Source organism: Hemicordylus capensis, chromosome 5 (genome assembly GCF_027244095.1).
Source record: "Hemicordylus capensis ecotype Gifberg chromosome 5, rHemCap1.1.pri, whole genome shotgun sequence".
Taxonomy (NCBI): Eukaryota; Metazoa; Chordata; class Lepidosauria; order Squamata; family Cordylidae; genus Hemicordylus; species Hemicordylus capensis.
In genome coordinates this window covers 210,364,460-210,391,780 of record NC_069661.1, presented here as the reverse complement: position 1 = coordinate 210,391,780, position 27,321 = coordinate 210,364,460, and the positions used below count along the sequence as shown (strand labels likewise).

The window sequence follows — 27,321 nt, the reverse complement described above, 5'->3', positions numbered from 1 at the left end:
GAAAGATGGCCACCTTTTCAAAAGTAACAAACAAATTTGCATGAGGTATAGTATCAGACTTTGAGTTCCTGTACTGGTTAAATTGGTATCTGTGCTGAGTTGAAGTTGCAGCAGATGGTGTTTCATGAACATTTCCTGCCTCCCACAATATGCCACGCTGTCTTGCTGATTTTTCAGATGAGAGCACGAGAAGGGGTGAAAGAGTTCTTCCCATGCACATGCACACATGCAGTTAGAATGGGCATGAAAACAGATGGGAAAGCATTAGCCAGCAGGTGGAGCCGAAAACATTGCTCAAGAGTAGAGCTCCACATCTGGCCAGAGCGCCAAAACTTTCAAAGAGGGCTCCTGAGTTTCATCAGATCCCAATGCAGATGTCTGACATCTGCACAAAGGTCCATTGTTAAATACAGCGGGAACTTTAAAAGAAATAGAATAAACCAAGATGTGGAGAAGTGCACAGTGAGGTCTTCGTGTGACCAGTCGGATTTGGCAAGGAAGCAACATCAAGAAGTAATAATGGTAGCTTCCCTCCTGAGACGAACAGTAGCCACCGGGGAGGTGACCCAGAGTTGGATCATGGGGAGGCAAAGGGCTAAATCGCCCTCCCCACGCCATTTGTTCAAAACAAACAACAAAAGCATCATGCCAGCAAGTTTAAACCACATGTTATGGGGCAGCTAACAAATACAGTTTATTAATAATAATAATAATAATAGTTTATTATTTGTTTATTATTTATTATTACACCATGTCTAGCTTGGCCTAAGCTTATGAGCAACACCATCATTCTGCATAGACTTTTTGGCTTCAGTAAGATAATCACTGGTCATAACTGACTGGTTATGTGACAATCTTAGTATTTCTAGGAGGAAAGTGACCTTTAAAAAAAAAATGGCACTAAAGCAGCAGCCAATTAGAGCTGTGAATAACAGGGAACAAGCACAAAGAGATCATATTTGGGGTGATTTCTGAAACATTTTGCCCCCTCTCCACAATCTCTTTCTTCATGCTGATCGAGACCATTAGAAGGTTTAGCATAGCCCTAGCACGGGGCACTGATTTTGCTTTAGGGTGCCCATGAAGAAACCCAACTCTGAAAATGATCATCAGCCTCCAGGCACCATGGCAAACACTTGCCCAGACCACCATTTCTGCCTCCCCGCCACCATCCCGCACTTTCCATGGCATCTAGCTATATATTTCTCTTAAACGTACTTGTTGCTAATCCCATGCATGACATGGTGAGAGTGCATGAGCAGCTGCCAGATAACCGCAGGGACGGGCAGGTGGGGGGAAAGAAACTGCTGGCCAGGAGAATGGCCGAGCAGCAGCCATCTGGCAGGGAGGGTGAGAGGAAAGCGGTGGCCGGTGGGAGGGCGAGAGCAAAGCCAAGAAGAAAACGAGAGGCACAGATGCCCTGTGCCCAGTTCAGATCATACTAAATAATCCATAAACAAGTGTCGTAAGCTCTGGAACTGGTTACTAAAGAAATGGCCCCAGAACAATGAGGACCTAAATGCCTCAAATTACCTGACTGGAATGCAGACTTGTTGCTTAAATATTGCTGTTTGTGGCTCTTCCTAGTATCATAGAACCACAAGTGTAATTTATTTTGTCTCCTTTGCTCCCACACCTGCACCTTTCATTCAATTGCTTTTATTTATATTTTAGATATCTGTCTCTAGATGCCCCAAGCCGGTGAGAACAGGGAAAGGCCACCTTCAGACACTTCCAAAATAATAGCGATATGCTGTGTGGAATCCCACGTGTTCCGAGTAATAGTCACAGGGTGCGTAGTTCTCACACTGCTCATGCTTCATCTCCAGCGGGGTCTTGAGCATTTCATAGTACCTGGACACAGAGAGAGGAATAAGTTGCTCATGGGAGCAAGCCTGCTGTCAAGCCAGGGGCAGAGCAATAATTGGATGGGGGCAGTAGGGAGAGGGCCCCCCCCCAGCTTGGCAACAGCTTGCTCTTCATTCTTGCCCTCCTGCTTCCCAAGAAGGCGGTGGGAGGCCAGGACCCTTCTTGGCCCAGGGCCCACTTCTTGGCCCAGGGCCCACTCCAGCTTTGCTGCAACCCTGTGTCTGGCCACTGAGGCACCATTGCCGATGCCTATCACTTGGATCAGGCAGCATAGCACTGCAGGTCCAGCTTTCTCAAGGCCAAGCTGCGCATGCACACAAATGTGCTATACAGGCATAATTCCACCTGGAAGTATCTAACTCTTTTCTGTTAGAAACAGTCACAAAATGGGGGGGGGGTCAGTACCAAGACACAAGGAGTGGGGAGGCTTACTCTTTTCTCACACCCTGTTTGCCTGCCAAACATCACTCCCCTGAAGCAGCAGTTTGTCCCTGAAGCCACGATTTCCTCGAATTGCTTCTTAGGAAGCTAGCAAGTCTTTGCTACGGGGGCAATTTCAACAGGAAACTGGAGCATGGGGAAAGAGTGAACCTCTCCCTCCCCACACATCCTAGACCCAATCAGTTTTGCCCCCACAGCTGTTTTTGACCCCCCAATAGGCACTTGCCGTTGGAAGCCTGTTTCTGTAGCAGGACTTCCCAACCTCAGGTCCCCAGAGGCTGCTGGACTATCAGTCCCTTCATCCCCAACCACAAGGCCTTGATTGGAGTTATAGGATCTGGGGACCCAAGACTGGGAGCCCCTATTCTGCAGCATGCATTTGTGCATGCATGTCATTGAGCAACTAAAGAATCCGGTTCAGTACAGTGCACTTCCATTAATTTAGCCACATCCCAATAGCAGACAGTGAGGTGGTTCCCACGATCAGACCTCTAGCCCGAATTTCTCCCATCGTGTGAATAGCCTCAGTGGCTTTAAAGGCGTCTTTTTTGTTGCAGAGTACTTACTTATCCTCTATACGTAATTGGACAAGAAGCCAAACTTTAACTGAGAAACAAGAGTTTGATATTAATTACTGTACTAACTAACCATAGGCTAAGAAAACAATAAACTGTCTCTTATGCAGAGAGAGAAAGAACCTCTCAGTTTGAATTCAAAGCAACAAGTAAGGAGCAAGCAAACAGGCTGTGACTCCACCCCCAAACCAGTACATAGATACATTCAAATAGAGAAGCATGCCCCGTATAAAGAACGGAGACAATGAAGCTATTCCCACGATCACTAGAAACTGGGCTAAGGGAGTCCAGCCCAGTTTCCAGTGATCGTCAGAACCACTGGGCTCGCGGGACTGTTCCGATCCAGCCACCCAGCAATGAGCAACTGCTAAGCCCGCTCTCCCCAGCAGGCGCCTTGAGGCTCTACACCCTGATCTTGTGTAGACCCTCAATGTCTATCGCAAAATTCCAACAATTTTGGTCATTCACTGCCATTGTTAACTGGTGACATTAGTGAATATGTATCCATCAGTGACTCCACCAGTTGGCTAACCACACATTATGCACGCATAGATATAATGAACTACCAGCTGCTGTTTCTTAAAAATAATAGCAGTTATAAGAGAGTGAGGCTATTGCCACGATCAGCCGAAATTGGGCTAGGGGACCCAAGGAGAGCCTAGCCCAATTTCAGCTGATCGTGGGAGCCACCAGGCAAGCCCGGTTGCCTCCCGGTGCTTAACCCGCCTAAGTACCCCTCCCCTTAAACTGGGTTTGCAGAGCGAGCGCTCCGCAAACCCATTTTTTCTGATTGTGAGTAGCCACAGTGCAGCTCCACACCACAGCTACTCATGAGTAGACCCCCAGAAGGGAGGCGAAAAGCCGCCTCCTGGCTCCAGGGGTCTCTCCAGCATGCTCTGCACACTCACGCAAGGCATGCTGGAGCTTCTGGGGGCTGATTGGCCCCCGCTCCCCCAGCACCCACCGGCTTCGTTACGGAGCCGGCAGTCGTGTGGGCAGCCATTTCGGCCACCCAGAGCAGACTGTGCTCATGAGCGGGGAGAGCGGGCTAAGCCCGCTTTCCCCGCTCACCCTTTCAAACCGGGCCTCACTGATCGTGAGACCCGGCTCAGTGTTTTTGCATGGAAAAATGGTGTGTTTGTGGTGGTAAAGAATTGTGTGCTTAATTCTTTTCTTGCCCACCATTTTCCTCCTGTCTCAGATGCTTTTCCCTTTACACAAGGGATCCTCAAACTTTGGTCCCCAGATGCTGAAGGCCATTGTGGCTGTGGATGGTGGGAGTTGTAGTCCAACAACATTTGGGGACCCAATGCTTGACATGCTTGAGAACCCCTGCTTTTCATGGTTAGAGGCAACATGCAACAGGAATGCAGGGGTGTGGAGAAGTTTGGAGGAAAACTGCAGTGGGGGGAAAGTGGTTGGGGAAGGGATTAAGCACACATCCACACTCCATTGCTTCACCATGCAAAATCTCCTCTGCCAAAGCATCCATTTTAAAAAGTGGCAAGTGACGAAAATTTATATACTACTTTTCAAGTTCCCAAAGTAGTTTACATAGAAAAATAATGTAAGGGATGTAAATAATGTAAGGGATCTGTTACACACATTAGCCCTATGGCTTGATGAAAGTATTGCAGTTACCACACAGAGAGGCTATTCACACGACGGAGGAAAACCTAAGGGAGCCCAGCCCAGTTTTCCTCCATCAAGAGAACCATCGGGCTCGCAGGTGAACCTGCTGGTTCAATGGTGGCTAGCCCACCAAAGTAGTCCTCCCCTTAAATGAGGTTAGCGAGTGCTCCGCTAACCCCGTGTTTTTTAAAATTATGAGTCACCGCGCCATGGCTCCACTCAGTGGCAACTCATGAGGAGCCCCTTTCTGGGAGGCTACAACGAGCCTCCTGGCATTGGGGGTCTGCCCAGAATGCCCCGTGCGCTTGCACAGGGCATTCTGGAACTTCCAGGGGCCTGACAGACCCCAATCCCCACTGCCATGACAGAGCTGGTAATTGTGTGGGTGGCCAATCTGGCCGCCCAGGGATGGCTCGGCGATCGTCTGTGTGGAGGGCTAAGAAAACCCGCTCTCCCCGCAGACCAGCCCAAAGCTCTTCTCACTGCTCGTGAGAGGAGCTTCAGAGACTGCCAAGACAACATTCCCCACGCTGTCACCCCGTTTGGTGCCCAGCATTTTGAAAATGCTCTTACTGTATGTGTCCACCCAAAATGTTTGTCAGCACCTTGCTATCGCAACGCATCCCTGCCATCTGCTCTCCCTCAGATGAAGACACTGTGTACATTCGGAGTGACACGTGGGAGCTCTTCTGACAGTCAAAGAAGAGCTCCTGGGAAGTCTGCATGTAAGGAGGGTTTTACGTACTTTCTCCACAGACGATCTCCGATAAATCCCTGGGCGGGCGGATTGCCTACCCAGATGATTGGAGGCTTGCCCGGCAGCTCCTGGGGTCGGGATGCAGGGACGTGCTGCCATCCGTCACCCCACCCTCTGGAGCCCAAATAATGCACCACTCAAGTGGTGGGTTCCCTCCTCCATTCCTGGGTTCCCTCCTCCCTCGAGTGTGCCCACTGCAGCTGCAAGCAGCCACGGCTGACACACCATTTTAAAAATGAAGTTAAGGGAGTGCTCATTTTAGAAGGAGGCTTCACAGGCCGGTTTGCTGCTATGTGGCCACCAGGACTGAGCCCGATCCTGGTGGTTCACACAAGTGTGCAAAACCAGGCTGGGCTCCCTTATCCGGATTTTGCACACTCGCCTCATGGAGAAAGCTTTTAAAATGTGACACCCAGCAGCATAAGGATGCTGGCGGGGGCCCATGTGCGGCCACCACCACAGCCCCCTGATCCTTCCCCCCACCACCACATCTGATGTCAGACATAGGGGCTCAGCTAGCCATGCCCCCCCCACATCTGACGTCAGATGCGGGGGACATGCTCCCTCCATTTGGAAGGCAGATCGGCCCACGCTGCATTGGGCAGTGTGGGCCAGAGCAACTCTGCCTGCCTTAAAGGTTGGGAGAGCTGTTCTGGCCACGCTGCCAATGCAGCATGGACCAATCTCTCTCCTAAACAGGGTCACATGGCCCTGTTTGGGAGGGAATGCCCCGCTGCATTGCCAACGCAGCGGGGACCGATTTCAGCTCCAAACAGAGCTCCGCGGCCCTGTTTGGGACCGAAATAATGCCCCTCGCATCTGACATCAGATGTGGCGTGTCTGGGACCGCACTCATGGCCCCTGATTGGTGGCAGCCTGGGTTCTTTGAACCCATTCACCCAATGGTGGCTCTGCCCCGGTGACACCAGCTGAATGAACTGCAGCCAGTTAAGCCCTTCCGAAGGCCTCCACATAAGAGTTGAATGTTTAAATCAGCCACCGCCTCCAAGGTGTTGGCTGTCTGTGGGTTCTATAAGGGAAAGAGGTCTACAGGTTTCCAGGAAGGATCTCTTGTTTCTTCTCCTGCCAGTGAATCTATGCTGTTAAACAGGCATGCTTTTCACAATCTGCACATCTCCTCTTCCAAACTAATCATTATGAACATCAGCCTTGAACCCAGGAGACTCTTACCTTTCATAGTATGGATAGGACCTCTTCTGCCTCCTCACAAAGGTGTTGGCAGTTTCACGATTTATCTTAACTCCTGTTGTGAATACAGAATGTTACTATATGTGAAGCCAGAAACTTTCATTTACCAACCCTTAAAAATTATCTGAAGCTATCATCTCTGCCTTGTGCCCAAGCCAGTGGATTGGTTGATGGGATGGAACAACCGCTGATTTGGGAATACTTTGGATAACCCTGGGGTTCCATTGAAGATGCATCCTTTTCTGACTCAAGTATCCATTCAAACACAGCACCAGCCATCAAATACTATGGAATACCAATGAAGACCCCTGGGTAGGGTTGCTAACTTGGCCCTGGAAATTTGTTTTCCAATATTTCCCCCTAATATCTTTCACAATATCAAGTCATTAAAATCTCCAGGATCACTTTCAGTTGTCACATATTAACTATCGAGGTTGATTCCTGGATACTTCAGGCCAGTCCTGGAGGGCTGGCAATCCAACCCTTGGTTCTTGGCAGTTTATCAAGGGCTCCTCAGTGATCAGAAGACAACTTGCCCACCACTACCAATCTCCCTATGCAATTGTTGTTGTTGTTGTTTGTTGTTAACATTTTCGATAAAAAGTTCTCAAGTTTTCTCAGGAAAAGAAATAAAACAATGGTTCCCTATCCCATAAGTGTTCACAGTCTTAAAAATAAAAAAAGACACTACTCCTGGAAAAGACACTGTGCTGGGTGTAATATGGACAGTGGCTCTCCTCCTCCTAAATATAGGAGAAACACCCCTATAAAGGAGCCTTTTTGCCCAGATAGTAGGCTAAAGTGCAAACATAAGGGACTGAGTGAACTGAACGTGCTCCCTAGAATATGCCCCAGAATCCTCTCTGCAGTGTACAGGGATTCTGTGGCCAACATTTGGTTCCTTCTTGGCACATGTATGTGTGAAAAGTGTTCCCTGAAAGTAAAGAGTTCAGAAATCATGGTGATGGACCATTGCAAATCAACTTTCAATACTGCGTATCATTATCTGGCAACTCTCAAATATTACAGAATGCCAACTGCCAGCTATGAAAACACTTATGCAACTGTAAATCTGTTGTTCTTTTGGTACCACAAGACTTTTGTTGTTTTTGCTGTCCAGACTAACACAGCGAAAAACACACCATAAAATAGTCATTGACATCCAAACTAAGTTACTCAATAGTACTACTCAGAAGTTACTTTATAAGGACTAGTTGATTTCAGTTGGACTAAGGATTAATTGAGTCTGGATGCCAGCCACTAGGGATGAGCCTGAACAGGGACAGGCTCGGGTAAGCAGGTCCTTGCCTACTCCCATGCTGCCCCATGGCTTTTCTGGGTGTGGCACTTGCTCTACAAAAGGCTGAGTGCAGCTACAGCACTGTTCCCTGCAGCCTGTATGCAGCTACGGCACGCACATGGCTGCCGCGCATGTGTGGCAGCCATGTGCATGGGCAGCATGGTGTTACTGACCATGCAAATGACTGCCGCACATGTGCAGCAGCCAAATGCATGCCGACACCATGCGTAGGCTGCAGGGAGCAGCACCACAGCCATGTGCGGCCTTTTGTAGAGTGAGTGCCATGCCTGGAAAAGCGACAGAGCGGTGCAGGAACAGGGAGGAGGAGGAGCGGCAGGCACCCGAGCCAGTTCAGCACTTCCCAAAGGAGATGCCTAACTGGTTTGTGCACATCCCTACCAGCCACTGAAATCAAATCATTGGGTGTCATTGCAGACATCCAACTTTCAGAATATTCAACATGAAAACCTGCTAAGGAGAATTTTTGAAAGCAAATACCGTTCAGTTCTAGTTAACAGTGGCAGAAGAAGTTGCTAAGTCCCTTTCGTTGTACATCTTTTAGAGGCACCAGAGTCTTGACTTAAACTGCCGTAGCCTCCTCTTAGTTTACCTGCATCTCTGCCGCCACCTTTCTCCATTACCATCATGCATTTCTCAGTTCCTCTTGTATGCAAATCCCTTGAACAGAATGGCATCACTCCTCTGTATTGAACAACCCTCCGCTGTGCACTAGGAAGTTGTTGTTGTTATTGTTATTTTACATTTATATCCCGCTCTTCCTCCAAGGAGCCCAGAGCAGTGTACTACATACTTAGGTTTCTCCTCGCAACAACCCTGTGAAGTAGGTTAGGCTGAGAGAGAAGTGACTGGCCCAGAGTCACCCAGCAAGTATCATGGCTGAATGGGGATTTGAACTTGGGTCTCCCCGGTCCTAGTCCAGCACTCTAACCACTACACCACGCTGGTTCCTGTTCTCCTGCACAAGTCCAATACATCAGTTTTTCTGCTGCCAGGAAGAGTTGCTTCTTTCCTAAAGCAACAAAGAGTCTTGTGGCACCTTAAATTCCAAAGTTGTAGCATCAGCTTTTGTGGACTAGAGCACACTCCATCAGAAAGCAACATCAGACAGTGGGATCTAGTCCACAGAAGCTTTTGCCTCTATAAATCTGTTAGTCTTTAAGGTACCACAGGACTCTTAGTGGTTTTTGCTGCGACAGACAAACATGTCTATCCCTTTGGAAGGTTCTTTCCTAGTCTTTTACCAAACTGGCTCACAAGAAAGTGCCCAGGTATCCAGCTAACAGGGGGCTTATTCATTGGGGAACTAATTGGCAAATTGAGTTTGTGCCAGGGTTCTAATAACACCTAAATGTTGTTATTTTAAAAAAATCACTTTAAGCAGTGCCAGAAATCACAGGCCTCCACATAAAGTCCCCCCGCCCCCATTTGGCTCTCCGGGGAAATTCCAAAATGAGCTTCAATAGGAATATTATCCATCATAACCTGCCTCCACGTGTGAGACCAGAGGAATTCAAGAGAGCCACAAGAGGGTTTTCCTAACGGACCTGTTGCAAACCAGAAGGATAAAGGATGAAAGTAAAGGCTCTACCATCCCAGCATATTCTGGGGGGAAAGTAGTGATGCTCCACGTATAACCTAAATATTTATCTTTTGTGATAACATGTATATCAGTCTCTATCAGTCTAAGTGGCCCTGTCTGGGTCACTTTTCATATATCCAGAATGCTTTTCTCCATTAAGGTCACATGTTAAGGTCAATGTTGCACATACTTCTATGTGCAGTGATGCACATTCTTTGATTCATACCAATAATTTACCGATAACTGTATCTCCCTGTTGGGGCAAACTGCACCTTTTGGATTTCTGCCTGTCATGGGAGAGAGAGTTAAAGGCTCAGGAATTCTGCCAAAAAAATAGGTGGCAACTCCACAAGGGTATCTAGCATGCTAGACAGGATTACGAGGGAACCTTTCACACAAAAACCTGCAGCAAGTAATGACTGATGGTGGGGAGAGGTGCTTTAAAAACATGGCTCTCTGACAATGAAGTATATTCAGAAGGCTTGTGGACTCCAGCCTTGCCATGTACTCACCTTTATCCAGGAGCTTGTGTGTATCTGGAAAATATAGACAAGAGTGTATAAGTATTTACTATGCATTTCCCCACCATTGCTAACACTATTATTTTATAGGCAAGCTTGAGCTGTTTAATTTGCTCTCTTTCAACTACCATGTGAAACAGAAATGTTGGGTGGTGCAGCTTAAACAGTGGTTCAAACACAGCCGTGATTGTGTACTGCTGGTATCTTTTCCAGAGCTGACTGATAATTTATTTAAATCATAACTATATCATATCCTTGCATCACATGCTTTAGCCCATCCAACCTAACCTAATGTGTCCATTCTCTCTCTCTCTCTCTCTCTCTCTCCCCACACACACACACACTAAATTTGTTCAACTTACAAAATCTTAGATTGAATCCTTTGGCTTTCTCTCTGTAAAAATAGCCAGAAATAACTTAAAGGGTATGGATGTGGACTCCCAGTATATTACTTTTAAAGCAAATGTGGGTCACAAATGTATTCTTTAAACTTATCCTTTAAGTACTGTTAAGTAGTTAACCATAGGCACGTTTTACATTATACAGGTTTAAACTGGTTTAATAATCACTCCATGGCGCTTTTCAGATTGCACGCAGTTCAGCAGTAAAATGGTTCAGTTTGGCAGGATCGTTTTGAAAACATAAATAGCTTGCACAACCCACCTACAACGGGAAAATACAGCTTTGCTGCTGCTTCTTTTTTTTGTGACGCACATGCAATGCTGTAGAACTTAAACACAAGGATAAAATCCAAAAGAAGGCATCGGAAATTTGAACGGCACCTTGCTGACAGTGCAGGGACTGTGATGTCAAAACACAGGTAGTACAGAAGCACACTTAATGGACAGTAGTGACACTGTTGTAGCATGTAAACTGGAAAGCACCCCTCACTCAGGGAACTTTGGGAATGGTAGCTCTATGAAGGGAACTAGTGAGAAGTCTAAACAGAATTCTCAGCACCTTCACCAAACTATCATTCCCAAGAGTCCATAACAACTAATACAACACAGATATATCCCTTGTTAATCTTGGTTTGGAATCCACACGCCATGGTTGCCACCACAAATCAAAACCATGTGAGCATCTCTGCCAGGTTAGTTGTTTTCACAGTTTTAGTTAAAACAGAACCTTGAATCGCATGCGTGCTGCTGCTTTACGAACGAGAAACATTCATGCAGTTGTGCTCTTGACCTGGGTTTGAGTAAAGTGATTCTGTTCCTAAAACAGAAGACTTAGAATTTGTCCTTCTCTCAGCTCTGAGTAGTCCAAGCCTACTCCTAGAACTCCTGTAGGGTCTGAATGCTTATGGATAGGTTGTGTACATGCTGTGTTCCCTTACCTCCTTCACAACAGCAGGGGCCTGTCAGGACCAAGGTAATCAACAGTAGCATCAAAAGGTTTCCCATCTTCTTCTGTTTGTGGAGGGCTCTTTCTGCTGCTTGGACTTCTCTTGAGGGATCCAGCAGCAGCTTCTCAGGAACTGATGCCTTTATAGCAACAGCTTATATTCAGTGACTGTCTAACTAGAGCAGGCCTCTGGCCAGCAAGGCCCTGACACCGAGCCATTCATATGTCCTGGTTCCGATTCAAAACTTTCTATTTGGGTCAAATGACATCTGGCTGCCATTTGCACATCTGTCTTGGGCCAAAGGCTCACAGCATTTTTAAAGGTCTCTCACAAAGACCTTATTACAAAGAAAGGCAAAGGAATGAAGCAGCGGACGACAAACATCCTGTTGAGCAAAAAATAATAATTAAAAATATTCCATCTGGGAGGGGAGAAAAAGGATAGCGGAAGGCCCAGAGTCTCTTGTGACTGGCAAGCTCCAAAACGTTCTGCGTGAGTAACGGCTCAGTCTTTTGCTACTCTGGGCTAGTTAGATGCAATGGCATAAATGCAGTGCATGGTTGACCACAACTGTGTGCAACTTGGTATGTCAGGAAACTGTTCGCGTCTAACAATTTCCTGGGTATTTTCCGCAAATTTCTAATGAAAACTCTGAAAAAGAAGGGGTTGCCAGCTTCTGTTTTTTAACAGTGGTGTGGAAGCAAAGTGATTCGTACTGCTGTCACTGCCAACTTGCCATGTTGCTCTACGCTCCCCGACCTGCCTTCCTTGGCAGGGTTTGACTGGGGGCACTGAGAGGGCGGTGGAATGTATGTGGGGAGGGTGCTGGGTTTTGAGCAGAATGAGTGCTTAAGGGTGGGAGTATTCACTGCTGCCGAGTGTGGCGGGGCACAGGGGCGCCCTGCGGGTTGGAGTGGGCCCAGAGACAAGATTTTAAAATGCCCCCCCTCACTGAAGCTCAGCTCATGAAGTAAAGAAATCTTTACTTCATGGCTGAATAGTGGTAACAAATATATATATAATCTATGTGCCACAATAGAACAGCATCCTAAATTATTTTTTTTAAAGGTTTTGTAAATTGTGAACGATGCAAGTCCTTTAATGGTACTAGAGAAAGACACGCTGTTCTGGTAGCTCCAGATCTTAACACTCACATCAATTTCAGAGGATGAATACAACTGAAGGAAGCCCAGGCGGCTGTGCGGCTGGGGGAGTTAGTCATGTGACTTGCCTCTGGGGGGGGCCAAGGCAGTGGGCCCCCAGACAACTATCTCCCCTTGCCCTATTATAGTTACGCCCCTGCCTTGGGGCATGCAGATGGAAAGGGAAGGGACAGAGAGTAGAAGAGGAAATGAACAGGGGCTGAGCTCCATCCTCCCCCCTTCCCATTACAAATGTACAGAGTAGGGAGGATGGATCTTCAGTGAAGGAGGAGAGAGGGACAGGGTCCAGGGAGCCCTTGCTGAGCTGGGATTTTTCATTCCATCCTAACTGCACTCCTTCATTGCTTCTTTCTGCTTTGTTCCCACAAGGTTAGGAAGTGCAGGGGGGCAGGCAGGCAAAAGGTTTGGGGGCCCTGCTCCCAAGCAATCATTGGGGTCATATGCCCCTTGTGCCCACCACTAGCAACACCAGTGCCCCAAAAGGAGCATTGCAAAAACACCTAGGCTGTCAATTCTCCCTGAGTACTGCAGAGAATGTTTTATTTTTGTTGTTTTAAGTTTTTGCAGAAAACTTTTCATTTTTCATTTTTCGTGTGTAACAGAATAATACAATAAAGTACAATAATATATATAAGTTATCCCCCCAAAACCAACACCCCCACCCCCACAAAGAAACAAAAATAACCCCAAACAAAAACTTCAGTTCAATAACTATGGCTGAAATGGCCAGTGTTTGTTATGAAAGACAAAACTAGTGTATGCTTGGGACTAGTGTATTCCAAAGTAGCTTTTACTAAACACACCTGTTATAATGAATTTACACTCCTAGTTTTACATTGTATTTTCTGTGGTGAAATCAAATGAACAACAACTGAAGCCTGACAAGTATAAGACGTGCTGCTTTGTATATGATTTCTATCTCCTGCTTCTAAAACTTAGTGTGCCTTTTAGAAATGAAAGAGTGTTCACTACAGCGCACCAAATGCCTGATTTTCCCATTCTCAAGAAATTAGCCTGACTTTCTAACAGGTCAGCATTTCCATGCAACAAACACCACTTTTTTGGGGTAAACTTTTTATTTACTGATGTATCTAGTTTCCTTTTTCTTATACAGCTGTTCATATCTGATATCTTTTAACAGAACAATACCCACCAACCCTGTACCCTCCCTCTTCTTCTCTTCTGCCCAGCAACTATCAAACAACTGTTAACAATTTTTTAGATATGTGCTTTACAGGGTATCCATTACAGAATAAACATGCATTTCAAACTTTCCAGCTTGTCATTATTATTTTTTCTTTTGGACTACATCTGATAGAGCTACCACCTTTTAAAGTTTTGTATGACTTGTGTAACACTGAGTTAATGTGCAAGAAAATTTTGTCTTGGACCAAATATCTATATATATAAAAAGGCTAAGGACGTACGTGGCAAGCCCCACCCACACAGTGCTTTACCAGTCAGAGATAACAGAGCAGAAGCACCATGAGACTGGACAGTGGGGATTCCATATGTAGATAGGGGGGAGGAGCCCGTGAGAGCAGAAGGACCTTGGTGATAGGGCAATGGGGAGTCCATATACAGATGGGGGGAGGAGCCTATGATGGTTCAGGTCAGTTGGAATGCAATTCACTGGTCCGAAGATGTGCTTGATTGTCGAGGGTATATATATATATATATATATATATATATATATATATATATATATATATATATATATATGGCGGGGTGTCTGCGAAGAGAGGGATCATGAGGGAGGGAAGAGCCCTTTCAGGAGAAGGAGGCTGCTACTGTGCAAATTAGATGAGGAAACAAGATGAACAAGATCTGTTCACACAGGAAGGAAGGGGGGGAGAGAAAGAGAGAGAAAGAAGGAAGGGTGAGGGACGGACCCAAGCCTGTCGCGGCTTGAGGGGAATGAGTGGTTATGGTGGTGGCGGCGGCAGCAGCAGTAGCAAGGAAGGGCCCGTTCAACCATAGCTGCTGCTGTGGAGAGAAGCAGGAGTGGGGCTTGGATGAAGAAGTCTCTGGAGTTAGGGGCCTGTGGCTTGGCCAACCTGTGCCGGCAACACCACAATCGGTGGTGTTGGAATGGAAAGAGGGGTGAGAGGAATAGAAGCAATGAGATGGAGGGGGAGGAGCAGGAGCACAGCTCAGGTGAGGGTGGAGAGATCTCTGAGGTAAGGGGGATGTGGCCGTGGGTAAGGGGAGCAATCAGGTACTAGCGCACAGATGCTCTGAGTAGGTTAATCTAGTTGTTCATATTTTATCAAACCATAATGCAAGGCTGGGCCCTTTTAAAAAATCTTTCCAAAGTTTTGCTATAATACTTTTGATTGCTACCAGTCAAGCAATACTATCTATCTATCTATCTATCAACTAAATTGTTACTTGTGTCAAAGTGATACAGGAATATAGCTTTAGCTTTTAAGGGGATTCTGACCCCTGTAGACTCATGTATAATCTGGATAACTCTTCTCTATAAATGCTGTAACCTTGGAGATAGTCATTAGCCACCATATGTGGATAGATGAGCTTATCTGGCTACATCTCCTCCAGCATTTGGATGAATGTGCTGAATTCATGTGAGCTAGTTGCATTGGCGTCCAATACCAACTCATCAGTATTTTAATGGCAGATTCCTTTATGTTGAGAAGAAGAATGGGATGACCAAATTTTATCTCAGTCTTCCTCCAGCAGCAAGTGGCATATGTCCACTTCCCATTTTTCAACATAAGTATGAGTCATGCTAAATTGATAGAACTGATATTTCTATAACACAGAGGAAAATGTTCTGTTCTGGATGGTGTTACACTCCCCGAGAAGGAACAGATTCACAGTTTGGAAGTACTTCTGGACCCAATCCTCTCTCATACCTCAGGTGGAAGTGGTGGACCAGAGTGCTTATCAGCTTTGACTGGTTCGCCAGCTGTACCCTTTCCTGAAAGTGAATGGCCTTAAGACAGTGGTGCACATATTGGTAACCTCCAGGCTTGACTACTGAAATGCATTCTACATGAGGCTGCCTGTCAGGAGCCTGTCTGTCTGGTGTCCAACGAGACCCGTTGCTTCCACTGCCTGATGGCCTTGATTTATAGTGCTTTGACTAATTAGGTTCCTCCTCCAATGATTCAGCATCTATCTGAATCATCTAGCTGCCATTGATTCAGCATCTATCTTGCTTGTTAAGCAGCTGCTTGCTCCATCTGATTGTTTCCAGCTGTCACCGGTGATGCTCATATCTTTGTTGTTGGGGTGTTATTGTTTGCATGCTTTCCGGCTCTGGGCTTGGCTCTGCATCCCCCTTCTCTTTTGCAGTTTCTGATGGCCTCCCGGGAGCTGCAGCCTCAACTTGGCCTGCCTCAGTTTCCTCCTGTGGCCCGACAGATGAACTCTCCTCCTGTTGCTCTGTTGGAGGGTTGCCAACTTCCTCCACCTCTTCACTGTCCGACAGTAAGGGCATGACACTGCCTTTGTACATAGTCCGGAAGCTGCAATAGGCATGCCTTCTCTATAGTTGCCCCAGGACTGTGTAATGCACTTCCTGCTGAGTTTAGAGCTGATCCATCCCTGTTGGCTATTAGGAAACAACTAAAACCATCTCTTCAGCCAGGCTTTTTAGTTAGTTGGTGTTTTAATGGATATTTTAATCTGATTTTTGTATGTTTTAACTGTTAAATTCTTGGTTTGTTTTATGCTGTAAACCTCCTAGAGACTTCGGAAGTGGGTGGTATACAAATTAAATAAGTAAGTAAATAAATAAATGTTTTTAGGTATGCCTCTTCCCCTTGATGATCCATTGGGTGTTCCATTCCCCCAGATAATTGTTTTGTACTAGGAAATGCTGAGTCTGCAAATATCCAAACTAGGGAATTGCACATCAAAATTCAATTTCCAACTCAGCTGTGGAATTACACCCTTCTTTACCAATAAATTGACATATTTTATGTGTTCTCTATACCCTGAAAGCTTTCGGATTTTGCCCTGGCATAAAAACCTTTTGCCCTAAAAATGTAGCTTTGTCTTAGATCTTTTCCTAGATCATTTGTTTCTCCATCTACCTATTGCTAAGGTAGAAGGCAAAAATAAGTCTTTGGTAACTCTTGAAATCTTTCTTTATGAGATTGCCAAGATGTGCCCTCTAGGGACCTTTCTTCTGTAAACTGGGCTTCATTGTCTACCCACAACATTTGACCTCTGTCCTTTTCAAAGCCTGCCTCACTTGTGCAGCCACGTAGTACATGGTAAAATCTGGGACACCCAAATCTCCTTTCTCTACTGGTGCTTACATAAGTTTGTGGCTTACTCTAGCTTTTTTTGTTCCCCACATAAAGTTATTTATGATCTTCTGCCATGTAGATCGAGTTTTATAAGGGATTTGAATTACCAGTGGCCACGTCTGATGCAATATTTTAGAACAAGGATGGCCAACCAGAATCCTGTAGGCCAAATCCAGTCCTTAAAGCTGGCAACCCTACACAACTTTATTCAGAGTGAAACAATTGTTCACAGTTCTACTCATAAGGAAAAGAAAAATGATTTCAAGTTATGACAGGGAAATATTCCACAGCTGAATATTAACTTTCTTTTGGATTTTGAGTTGTTGTTGCTGGCTGCTCATCAGGGATTTCTTTGGAAGGTTATTAATTAATAGCCCAGGCTGGTCAGTTGATAAATCATCCGTGGGTTAGGAGATGGTCTTCTGATAACTAGAATCTTGAGTGTTTTGAAGGCGACAATGATCAGAGCTTGGAGAAGTTGGCCTGTTGAGGGGAAAGGGCGTGTGTCTGTGCTTTAGACCAGGGGTGGCCTTTTCATGAGGCGAGGTGAGGCAGTTGCTTCTGGCAACAGATTATTGGGATATCAGCAAGGCAGCAAGATGCCCCTTGCCACCATCATTGGAGCAGCTCTTTAGAACAGATTAGACCCTTGCAAGCTTTCCAAGGAGTACCTTTCCACACACTCCTTGCAATGCTTGCAGGAAGCACAGAGAGAGAAGAGCAGGCTGCTGAGAACTTCCCTTTTCAGAAAAAGTAGCTTAAAAGCAGCATTTAAAAAACCCGGAAATATGCCAAGATAAGCTAGAATTCGCAAGACAAAGCCTAGTTTGTGTGTGGAGTGGGTCCAAGGATCTTGAAGGGACTTTGGGGTAAGTTTGGCTGTTGTGTGAATGCACACACTCTCTTCTGAAGGAGATTCGGGGTAACAGCCCTGTCAATAAAGCCTCCAGGAAGTTTTTCACACGGGGCCCTTTAACCTGCATCTTCTCCAGAATGGAGGGGGTGCATTCACATATCAGCCAGATTTACCCCAAAGTCCTTGCGAGTTATTGGGGAGCAGTTCACACACAATTCAGGTTTTTCACTGTGCCTTAGAGTGTAGCCCTATTTATATCTGGGGTAAACAAAAATCCACTATTTGTGTCATTTTTTTGAGACAACTTTGAGTTTGCAGTAAAGCCTCCCCATAAACTCACAGTAAAGCCTGCTGTGTGTAAAAGACCCTGTGCCCTCCAATCCAAAGTAAACCAAACCTTGGCACTACTGCCCCAGGAACTTCTTGCCCCTCAGGGAAGTGTGTGTGGAGGGGGTGCAATCGTATGCCATGCTCTAGCTCTGCCTGAGCGCATTATGATAGAGTTCTCACTATTAGTGGGGGCCTGGCACCAATTTTATTCAGGCCCCTGAGCACTCATGAGGAGATCAGTCTGTTTGTTTCTTAGATTTATACCTTGCTCTATCACTGGCTCAGAGCAGCTTACAGCTTTTGTTTAAGCAATGCTGACCCCAAGGAGCTCAGAATCTTTTTAAAAAGGCTCTCAAAGGAGAGGGAGGTAGAGGTTCCCTCCTCAGTTGGTCTTCCTCAGGCTGCTAGAGGGGCCTTGCTGCTTTGCCTCACCCTCTGCTGTGGCCTGATGGCAATGACTGTGAAGGAGACTGTTCTTCTCAGAGGGGAGAGGCCAGGTGGCATTTGGTCCTGCTTGGGCCGGTAAAGGGGCCTTGATGCGTTGCCTCAGGCCCCATTGGCACATAACACCAAAACAGAATTGAATGGGGCAGAGGTTGGAATCCCTGTACATCCGAACGTGTGAAACTGTGGTTTCGCAGCGAAAGCAACCTGCGGTTTCCCTCACCAAACTCCAAATTGAACCTTTGGTTTGTAGTGAGTTTCGCTGCTCCAACATAAGGTTTGAAGGCGGCAGCATTACGTCCGAATGCAGAAGCCACCATAACTGGGGTTTCATGCTATTTCTGGAACCAAAATCATAGAGAGGGTAGGCCAGACCTGCCATGGAACGTGCCTGCTCTGTGCCTGCCACACTTCTCGCTGGCTGCCTCTTTGAGCACTTGCCCCGTAGGGATGTGCTCAAACATGAATCCGAATCATGTGCACCAAATCATGGGCATATCCCTTTAAAAATGAGGGCTTACACAGCCCCTTAGCGGAAGAGAGCAGGCCCATACCTGCTCCTCCTCCAATTGCTACCATTGCCACAATCCTGGTGCTCCCCCCAGCTATGCCTGCATGCTGGTGGGGTGTCTCCCAGCTGCCCTGTGCAACACTGGCCTGCACATGGCCTCTGCACATGCATGGTGGCCACTTGCATGGACAGTAGGAAAGGGTTGCCTGGAGAGGAGGGGGTCACCATGTATATGTTCTATTATTTACCAGAGATAATGGGGGCCCCACAAAAGCAGGGCCCCCTTGATTTGGATGGCCTACCTCATGGGAACACAGTCTGATGGAGGACCAGAGCTTACTGAGCCTCTGGTCCTCTCCAATGTACAGGCCCTCTCATGAGAAGGCTAATCCCCATTCGGTAAGCCGACATGGGGCAAGAGTGTGCTTGGGCGTTCCTAGACTGCTTTGCCGGGGTCTACCATTGCAAGAGCATCCTTAGTCACAGTGGACCAGACCCCATGATCCTTTGCCCTCTCTCATATACGTATTCCCTCCTAGGAAGTCATCATGATCTCTTCCCAGAGTTACAGAAAAATAGCACCCCTCCCCCTCTGCATCCACCTGGAGCCAACAATCGTGCTTGTGTAAGACTCCTTTGGTGCCAGGCTCTTACAAGGACGGTGGTGCAATTGATGTCAGGAGAAGGGCATTAAATGCCATTTTAAAGAATTTAAAACACCCTTTCCCTGCCAAGGGCAGGCAGTCCATTCTGAAAAGCCATGATCATGCTCAGCATGCCCCTTTTAAGATTAGGAACATAGGATGCTGCCATATACTGAGTCAGACCCTTGGTCTATCAGTATTGTCTTCACAGACAGGTAGCGGCTTCTCCAAGGTTGCAGGCAGGAGTCTCTCTCAGCCCTATCTTGGAGATGCCAGGGAGGGAACTTGGAACCTAGATGCTCTTCCCAGAGTGGCTCCATCCCCTGAGGGGAATATCTCACAGTGCTCACACTTCTAGTCTACCTTTCATATGCAACCAAGGTAGACCCTGCTTAGCTAAGGGGACAAGTCATGCTTGCTACCACAAGACTAGCTCTCCTCTTCAATGGCTGCCACCCTGTAGATGTTCTGATGCCTTGCCTACAGACTGGCGATGTGAGTGCTACAGAGCTTGCTGGGATGCTACCTCGGTGAACCATGAAGAAGGAGTGGATCCCCTACCCTGAAATCAGAGGTTGCTAGATGTTGGACAAACATCTGTGATGCAATTAACAAAGACAAAAAATAATCTCTGGTTCAGCTACCCGTGGTTTGCCGTTAAGTGTGAATGGGGCTTCACCCTCTGCTGTGGCCTCATTCATTCATTCATTCATTCATTCTATTTCTATTCCACCTATCCAAAAATGGCTCAGGGCGGTTTACATAGAGAAATAATAAATAACTACATAAGATGGATGCCTGTCCCCAAAGGGCTCACAATCTAAAAACTGTGATGTTTAAATATTACCAAAAATTGGTAATATTTGTGTGGCAAGTGAGCTTCTGGCCCCTGAACCAGGGTGGAGAATCAAGTGGTCACCAAGAATGGGCTCTCTTAAGATCAAGTTGGTGATAAGCCCATTTTTATTTTAGAATAGTCAAGACTGAAGTTTGATTATGACTTCATGCCACAGGATCGCATGTTTCATGCTTTTCTGAAACAATTTGCTTGCCACACAACAACAAAGCAAAAATAAATAATTGTGCTTAAGAAGCTTAGTCAAGGAGACATGAGGATTTTAGCAAAGCAAAATGTTTTTCACTTTCTTGGAAATGTCTTAATGTTAGTGTTGGGTTGTAATGCATTAACAATAACACAGCATCCACACTCAATATTTGTTGGATCCGGCAATCTTTGACTACTTTGGAAAAGTTTGCTTAGTTAATCACCTAATGCTACCCAGTGTTTGAATTGTACACATGTTCCCATGTGACGGTAGATGGATTACTTGGCATCTTCCCACGAGGAAAAGCACAGCCATGGAGTCCATAATTCATAGTCAGAGAGAGCTAAAGAGGCATGCTTAGCGGGGAAATGTCATGTTGCAAAGCCCCACTAAGCTTTGGCTGTGTGTCATACATTCCAATTTATGATTAATGTTTTGTGTATTTTGGTCTGGACTCTCCAAGCTCTTTCCCTGTCCTTGTTGTACTGATTCCTTCATCTCACCTTATGTTGCTGCTCAAGCTCATCATCTATGAGTCCACGTTCTTCCTCTTGTTTTCTGCCTCTGTGTCCTTTGCCACTCTGCCCAATCACCTGTCCCTCTCTAATTATCAAGTCACACACACCATTCATCCTCCTGCCTTAAGTCTTTCCTTAAGTCCTTTTAAGCCCCCTTTTTCCAAAGCAAAAAAATAAAATAAAAATCTAGTATTTGAAGTGTGTTTAGAGGTGCCATTCAGATTAACGGCCCCTCCTCCATGCAGAAAAGGCAGGGATAGCTTGCTAATGAGGCATGGTGAGGCAATGGCCACAGGTGGCACCTCTGCCACCAGGTGGCGAGTGTGAGCATCCCACTCTGCCCCACCACCTGCGGGCATTCACCTGTCTGCCACTCCCCTCCCTCTCCTTCCTGCTACTCCCCAGCTCTGTGCCACTTGCCATCCTCTCTTTCTATCCCCCACCCACCAGCTGGCCTGGCCAACACCAGCAGGACTGGTCTTGCCCACTTATGCTGAGACCAGTGTCAAGGGGTTGGGCCAGCAGATAATCCTGGAGAAAATCTATCACTAAGAGTCAAAAGGCACTTAATCAATCAACCATTCATTCAACCAACCAACCAACCAATCAATCACATTGACATATATGGGCTGTGCTTTCTCCAAGAAGCCCAGAGTGGTGCACATGGTTACATTTATCCTCCCAACAGCCCTATTTGAGGAAGGTCTGCGCTTTACTTGTGGCTTTTACAGTTCTGTGTGTGTGTGTGTGTGTGCGCGCGCGCATGCATGCGTTTGTATGTTTGTATTATGATCCTGCCCACTAGCGGAGGGAGGCCAGCAGCGGCCCATGTCCAGCCGCCGCAGCCCCCCTTTCCCTACCCCCTACGTCTGACATCAGATGTGGATGACAAGCTGTGCCCCGCACAACTGACATCAGTCAAGGCAGCGTGGTCTAGCACCCCAATGAGGGCACACAGCCCTGTTCAGGAGTTAGATCAAGGCCAGCGCTGCATTCGCAGCACGGCCAGGAGCAGCTCTCCTCCCTTAAAGGCAGGGCTAGCCGCTCCTGGCCGCACTGCAAATACAGCACTGCCCATTTAACTCCCGAATGGGGCTGTGCAGCCCTGTTCGGGAGCTAAACCATGCCCCCTGTATCTGACGTCAAACACGGGGGGGGGTGTCAGGGCTGCGAGGAGCAACCCCTGAAGTGCAGCGGCCCAGGTTTTTTGTACCCTGTCACCTAATGGTAGCTACGTCCCTGATCCTGCCCTCTTAGATACAAATCTATACACTACTGCAGTCCTGTTGAGCACTATAAAGCAACCGATGTTTTCCATATTTCTCTGTATCTCTGCTGCTGAGCAATTGAGATTGGTGTGCTTGCATGTGTGTTTGTATTTTGATCCAACTCGTTAGCTAAAAATCTACATTTTGCCAGTTATTGCTAAAGCACCTACCGAGTCCTGACTCCACCTCTGTAGCTGCCCACAATTGCCTCCACCTCTCACTACCTATGGCTCCACCCCTCACTTATTTGCCTAGTGCTCTCCCCAGTACCAGGAACCAGTGGTTCCTAGATGGCACTTTCTTTCCTCTGCACACAAGCCTGTTGGTGGAAGATGAAGGGAGAAGAGAGCACTATCCAACTAGCAAAGCAGTGCCTCAGAAGCCAAGCTGCCATTCTGTGCTAAAAGCACCTCCCACATTGCGGCCACTGACGCACATAGTAGCTTAAAACTCCTTCCAAGCATGCCCAGAAAGTAAGCAACCAGGAGATGGGGAAGGCAGAATATAAGGGTGAGGGAGGTGGAGCTGGCCCAGCTGGCCCATCCCCTTGATGCTGGTGCTGGTGTAAGGGAGCATGGCCAGCATAAGGGGGGTGGCTAGTGGAGGCACAGCACTGTTTCAGGAGTCACCAGCTGCCACTGGGTAAACAGACATGCCAGGAGGGTGTCAGCACGTCACAGAAGACAGTACGATGGGTGCACACTTGACACGTCCCCTTTTGATCACATGAGTCAGGGAGGTATCATCTAAACATGAGCCAGGTTGGTCCAGAATAAATCAGAAATAATCCATGATTTGATTATGAACAAAGGGGCCGACCTGGTGTGTATCAGAGACCTCGTTGGGGGAAGCTGGTGTCCCAGTCTGGTTCCAGCTTGTGTCTCCAGTTGAGAGAATCAACAAGCACTCTGCTGAAGAGCAGGTGAGGGGACATAGAGGTGAAAGGGCTGCTGTCTATAAGAACAGCATCTCCCTTACCAGGCTCCCTGTTGAATTGTCTGACCATATTGAATGTGTGTACTTAGGTTTGGGGGCCAAGGATAGATTGGGACTTCTGTTGATGTACCAATCCCCCCCCCCCCACTGCCCAACGGAATCTCTGACTGAACTGATGGACTTGATCTCAGGCTTGGTCTCAGTTTGGTTCCTGCATTGGACAGATTTGGTTGGGCTTGGTCTCAGGTGTTGGAATCCCCCAGGCATTGCGGGGGAGAACTTTGGGACCAATTTGTCCGGGGCAGCTCAGGAGTTCATAGCAGCCATGATGACTATGGGCCTATCCCAAGCAGTCTTGGGACTGATGCATGTTCTTGGTCACACACTTGATCTGGTCTTCTACTCTGATGAGGGTGGTGTTCCCTGGGTGGGTACTCCTGTGATATCCCCATTGTCATCACCCCATTGTCATCATTGACCACCATCTAGTTAAGGTTGGGTTTACAACTACGTCCCACCTCCACAGAGGTGAGAGGCCTATTAGAATGGTCCACTCGGGAAGGTTATTGGATCCAATAGGATTCCAAGAAGCCTTGGAAGGATTTAGTGTTGGCTCTGCCAGTAATCCTGTCTATGCCCTGGCAGAGAATTAGGACAGCAAACTCACCCGGGCAGTAGACATGATCGCTCCTAAATATCCTCTCCGAACCTCTTCAAAATTGGCCCCTTGGTATACAGAAGAACTACAGGGGCTGAAGTGCCAAAGCAGATGACTGAAGAGCAAGTGGAGAAAAATTAGACTTGAATCTGAGCGATTACAACATAGAGCACATTTGAAGACTTATACATGTGACAAAGAAGCAATTCTTTTCTGACAGTATTACCCACTGTGTCATTTTAAATGAGTTTTTTGGAGATAAAATTTCTTGTATTTGAGTCAACTTAGATTCAGACCCCATAATTATTGTAGTGTCTGATGTGCAAGTGTACATCGACTCTTCTTATGTGGTTAGTCTGGATTGGTTTCACTTTGTGACTCCCAGAGGCACTCTAACCCCCGGACCTTAGGGACCCAGCCTGTGGCCTCCAAGGTCCAAGGGGGCCTCCAAGGGAACAGGGAGGCCTCTGGGGGGCCTTCTGCCACCATCCTGCCCCCGCCCCACCGCACCGAACCACCAAATGTTCAGTAGCTATTTTTAGAGACCTACCCACTATTTTTAGCCACCAATGTACATGGCTGGGGTGCAGGGTGGGGGTGAGCTGAGCAGGCCTCCCCCCATCCGGTGGTGGAAGCAGTGGGTGGAGCAGCCACTGGGCCTGCTGTCTGGCCCAGCGGTCCTTGAAAACTGGAGCGCCTTGTAATTGTCAAGGACTGCTGGGCCAGACAGGCAGGCCCAGTGGCTGCTCCGCCTACCACCACCACGGGGTCGGAAGAGGCCTGCTCAGATCACCCACCTACCCCCACCCACCCACCCCCCTGGCCACGCACATGGGTGGATAAAAATAAGGTAACCTTTGGAACGGCGGGGCATGCACAGAGTGCTGGCAGGAGGCTGCCCAAAAGCAGGGGGGCCTTGCGGGGGTCCTCATGGGAGGGGCAGTCTGGGTGGCAGTTTTGCCTAGGTATGGCACTGGTAACTCCTGAGAATGTGGATAAGCTGCTTGGAACAGTGCGGCCTACCACCTGCTCTCTTGATCCTGGGCGAACATGGCTTATACTATCTGGGAGTGGGATTAGAACATAAGAACAGCCCTGCTGGATCAGGCTCAAGGCCCATCTAGTCCAGCATCCTGTTTCACACAGTGACCCACCAGATGCCTCCAAGAAGCCCACAGGCAGGGGGTGATGGCTTGCCCCTCTCCTGCCGTTGCGCCCCTGCAACCAGTTGTTTTAGAAGGCCTGGAAGATATTATAAATGCTTCTCTGAGGGAGGGCAGGATGCCTCCTTGCCCTAAGGAGGCAATCATTAGACCGCTTCTGAAGAAGCCTGCCTTGGATCCCTCAGAGTTAAGCAACTATAGGCCTGTCTCCAACCTTCCGTGGCTGGGCAAGGTGATTGAGAAAGTGGTGGCCTCACAGCTCCAGGCAGTCTTGGATAAAACTGATTACCTAGACCAATTTCAAACTGGCTTTTGGGCAGGCTATGAGGTGGAGACTACCTTGGTCGGCCTGATGGATGATCTCCAATTAGGAATTGACAGAGAGACTGTGACTCTGTTGGTCTTTTTGGATCTCTTGGCAGCTTTCAATACTATAGACCATAGTATCCTTATGGAACAACTGAGAGGGTTGGGGGTGGGAGGCACTGCTTTGCCGTGGTTCCACTCCTACCTCTTGGGCAGATTCCAGATGGTGTCCCTTGGAGACTGTTGCTCTTCAAAATCTGAACTTCTATATGTCATCTCTCAGGGCTCCATACTGTCTCCAATTTTTTTAACACTTACATGAAACTTTTGGGAGAGATCATCAGGAGATTAGGTTCAGGGTGTTATCAGCATGCTGATGACACCCAAGTCTGTTTCTCCATGTCAACCTCATGAGGAGAAGGCAACGCCTGGAGGTGGTGATGGACTAGATGAGGGATAACAAATTGAGACTGGATCCAGATAAGACAGAGGTACTTATTGTGTGGGGTCAGAACTTGGGAGACGATTTCAATCTGCCAATTCTGGATGGTGTCACGTTTCCCTCGAAGGAACAGGTACACAGTCTGGGGGTGCTTCTGGATCTGAACCACTCCCTGGTATCCCACATTGAGGCGGTGGCCAGAGGTGCTTCCTATCAGCTACAGCTGATACAACAGCTGCATCCTTTTCTTGGATGAATGACCTCAAAACGGTGATACATATCCTGGTAACCTCCAGACATGACTTCTGCAATGAGCTCTATGTGGAGCTGCCTTTGTACATAGTCTGGAAACTGGAGTTGGTACAGAATGCAGCAGCCAGGTTAGTTTCTCAGTCATCTTGGACAGAACATATTGCACCTGTATTGAAAGAGCTACACTAGCTGCCAATCAGTTTCCAGGAAAAATACATAGTGCTGGTTATAACCTATAAAGCCCTAAACGCCTTAGGTATTTAAGAGAACGTCTTCTTCACCATGCTTCCCACCGCCTGTTAAGATCATCTGGAGAGTTTAATCTGCAGTTGCCACCAGTTTGTCTGGTGGCTACACAGGGACGTGCCTTCTCTGTTGCTGCCCTGAGAGTCTGGAATGCGCTCCCTGCTGAAATAAGAGCCTCCCCATCTCTGACAACTTTTTAAAAGTCTCTAAATACTTATTTTTTTCACCCAAGCTTTTTAACTGGACTGTGGTTTTAAACTGTTTTAAGGTTTTCATTTCTAATCTATTTTATGTTCTTGTAAACCACCCAGAGACAGAAGTTTGGGGTGGTCTACAAATTTGAAAAATAAATAAAATAAAATAAAATAAACCAGCCCAGTATGTGAAACCTGCTGGAGGAATTATGTGAATCAATCTCCCTGCAGCAGCAGCAGCAGCAACAACAACAACAACAACCACAACAACAACGGTTCAGGGCTGGATTTCTACAGAATTTTCAAAATAATGTGGAGGATTTTCTCTATACATGGGAAATGTGTTGGCATATGAAAAGCAGAGTCTACCACTATCTCCCTTTTATGTTTATTGAAAGTCAGATAGAATATGAATAAATATAGATATGTTATAAAGTGATTACGTCTGAGCTTGTTTTAGAGAATAGAGGATCTCATTGTATCTATTGCTTCTTACTGTATTTTTCGGACCATAAGACGCACTTCCCCCCCAAAAAGTGGGGGGGAAATGAGGGTGTGTCTTATAGTCCGAATGCTGTCCAGCAAGGCTGTTGTAGAAGGATATTTGTTTGCCCGTGGTGTCCCATGTGCTGTTGCCCGCTGCTGCGTTCGCTTACTGTCGCTTACGGTACTTACAATTTACAGTTCAGGTGCTGGAGGTGATGTCAGCCGTCCCCGCCCCTCATAGCCACAGCCGCTTAATCAGCAACGCCATACGAACGAGCGCTGAGGGAACGCCCGCCCACCACTCTCAGACACACCAAACCAATCAG

The 27,321-nt window shown here is 47.1% G+C and overlaps 1 protein-coding gene across 2 annotated transcripts; it reads right to left on the bottom strand.

Annotated features, from left to right (window-relative positions):
- Positions 1 to 713: 713 nt before the first annotated feature.
- LOC128325891 (osteocalcin-like) lies at positions 714 to 27,321 on the bottom strand. 2 transcript variants are annotated; one of them, XM_053251744.1, is made up of 6 exons: positions 27,185 to 27,312; positions 23,916 to 24,021; positions 11,244 to 11,637; positions 9,896 to 9,919; positions 6,466 to 6,538; positions 714 to 1,854 (listed from the first exon to the last, which is right to left on the bottom strand). In XM_053251744.1, exons 3-6 carry the CDS (start codon positions 11,308 to 11,310, stop codon positions 1,725 to 1,727), a joined length of 294 nt encoding a protein of 97 aa, XP_053107719.1. In that variant the 5' UTR covers positions 11,311 to 11,637; positions 23,916 to 24,021; positions 27,185 to 27,312; the 3' UTR covers positions 714 to 1,724. The 2 variants fall into 2 exon arrangements, with proteins under 2 accessions (XP_053107719.1, XP_053107720.1); XM_053251745.1 differs by lacking the exon at positions 23,916 to 24,021 and having other exon boundaries at positions 27,185 to 27,321.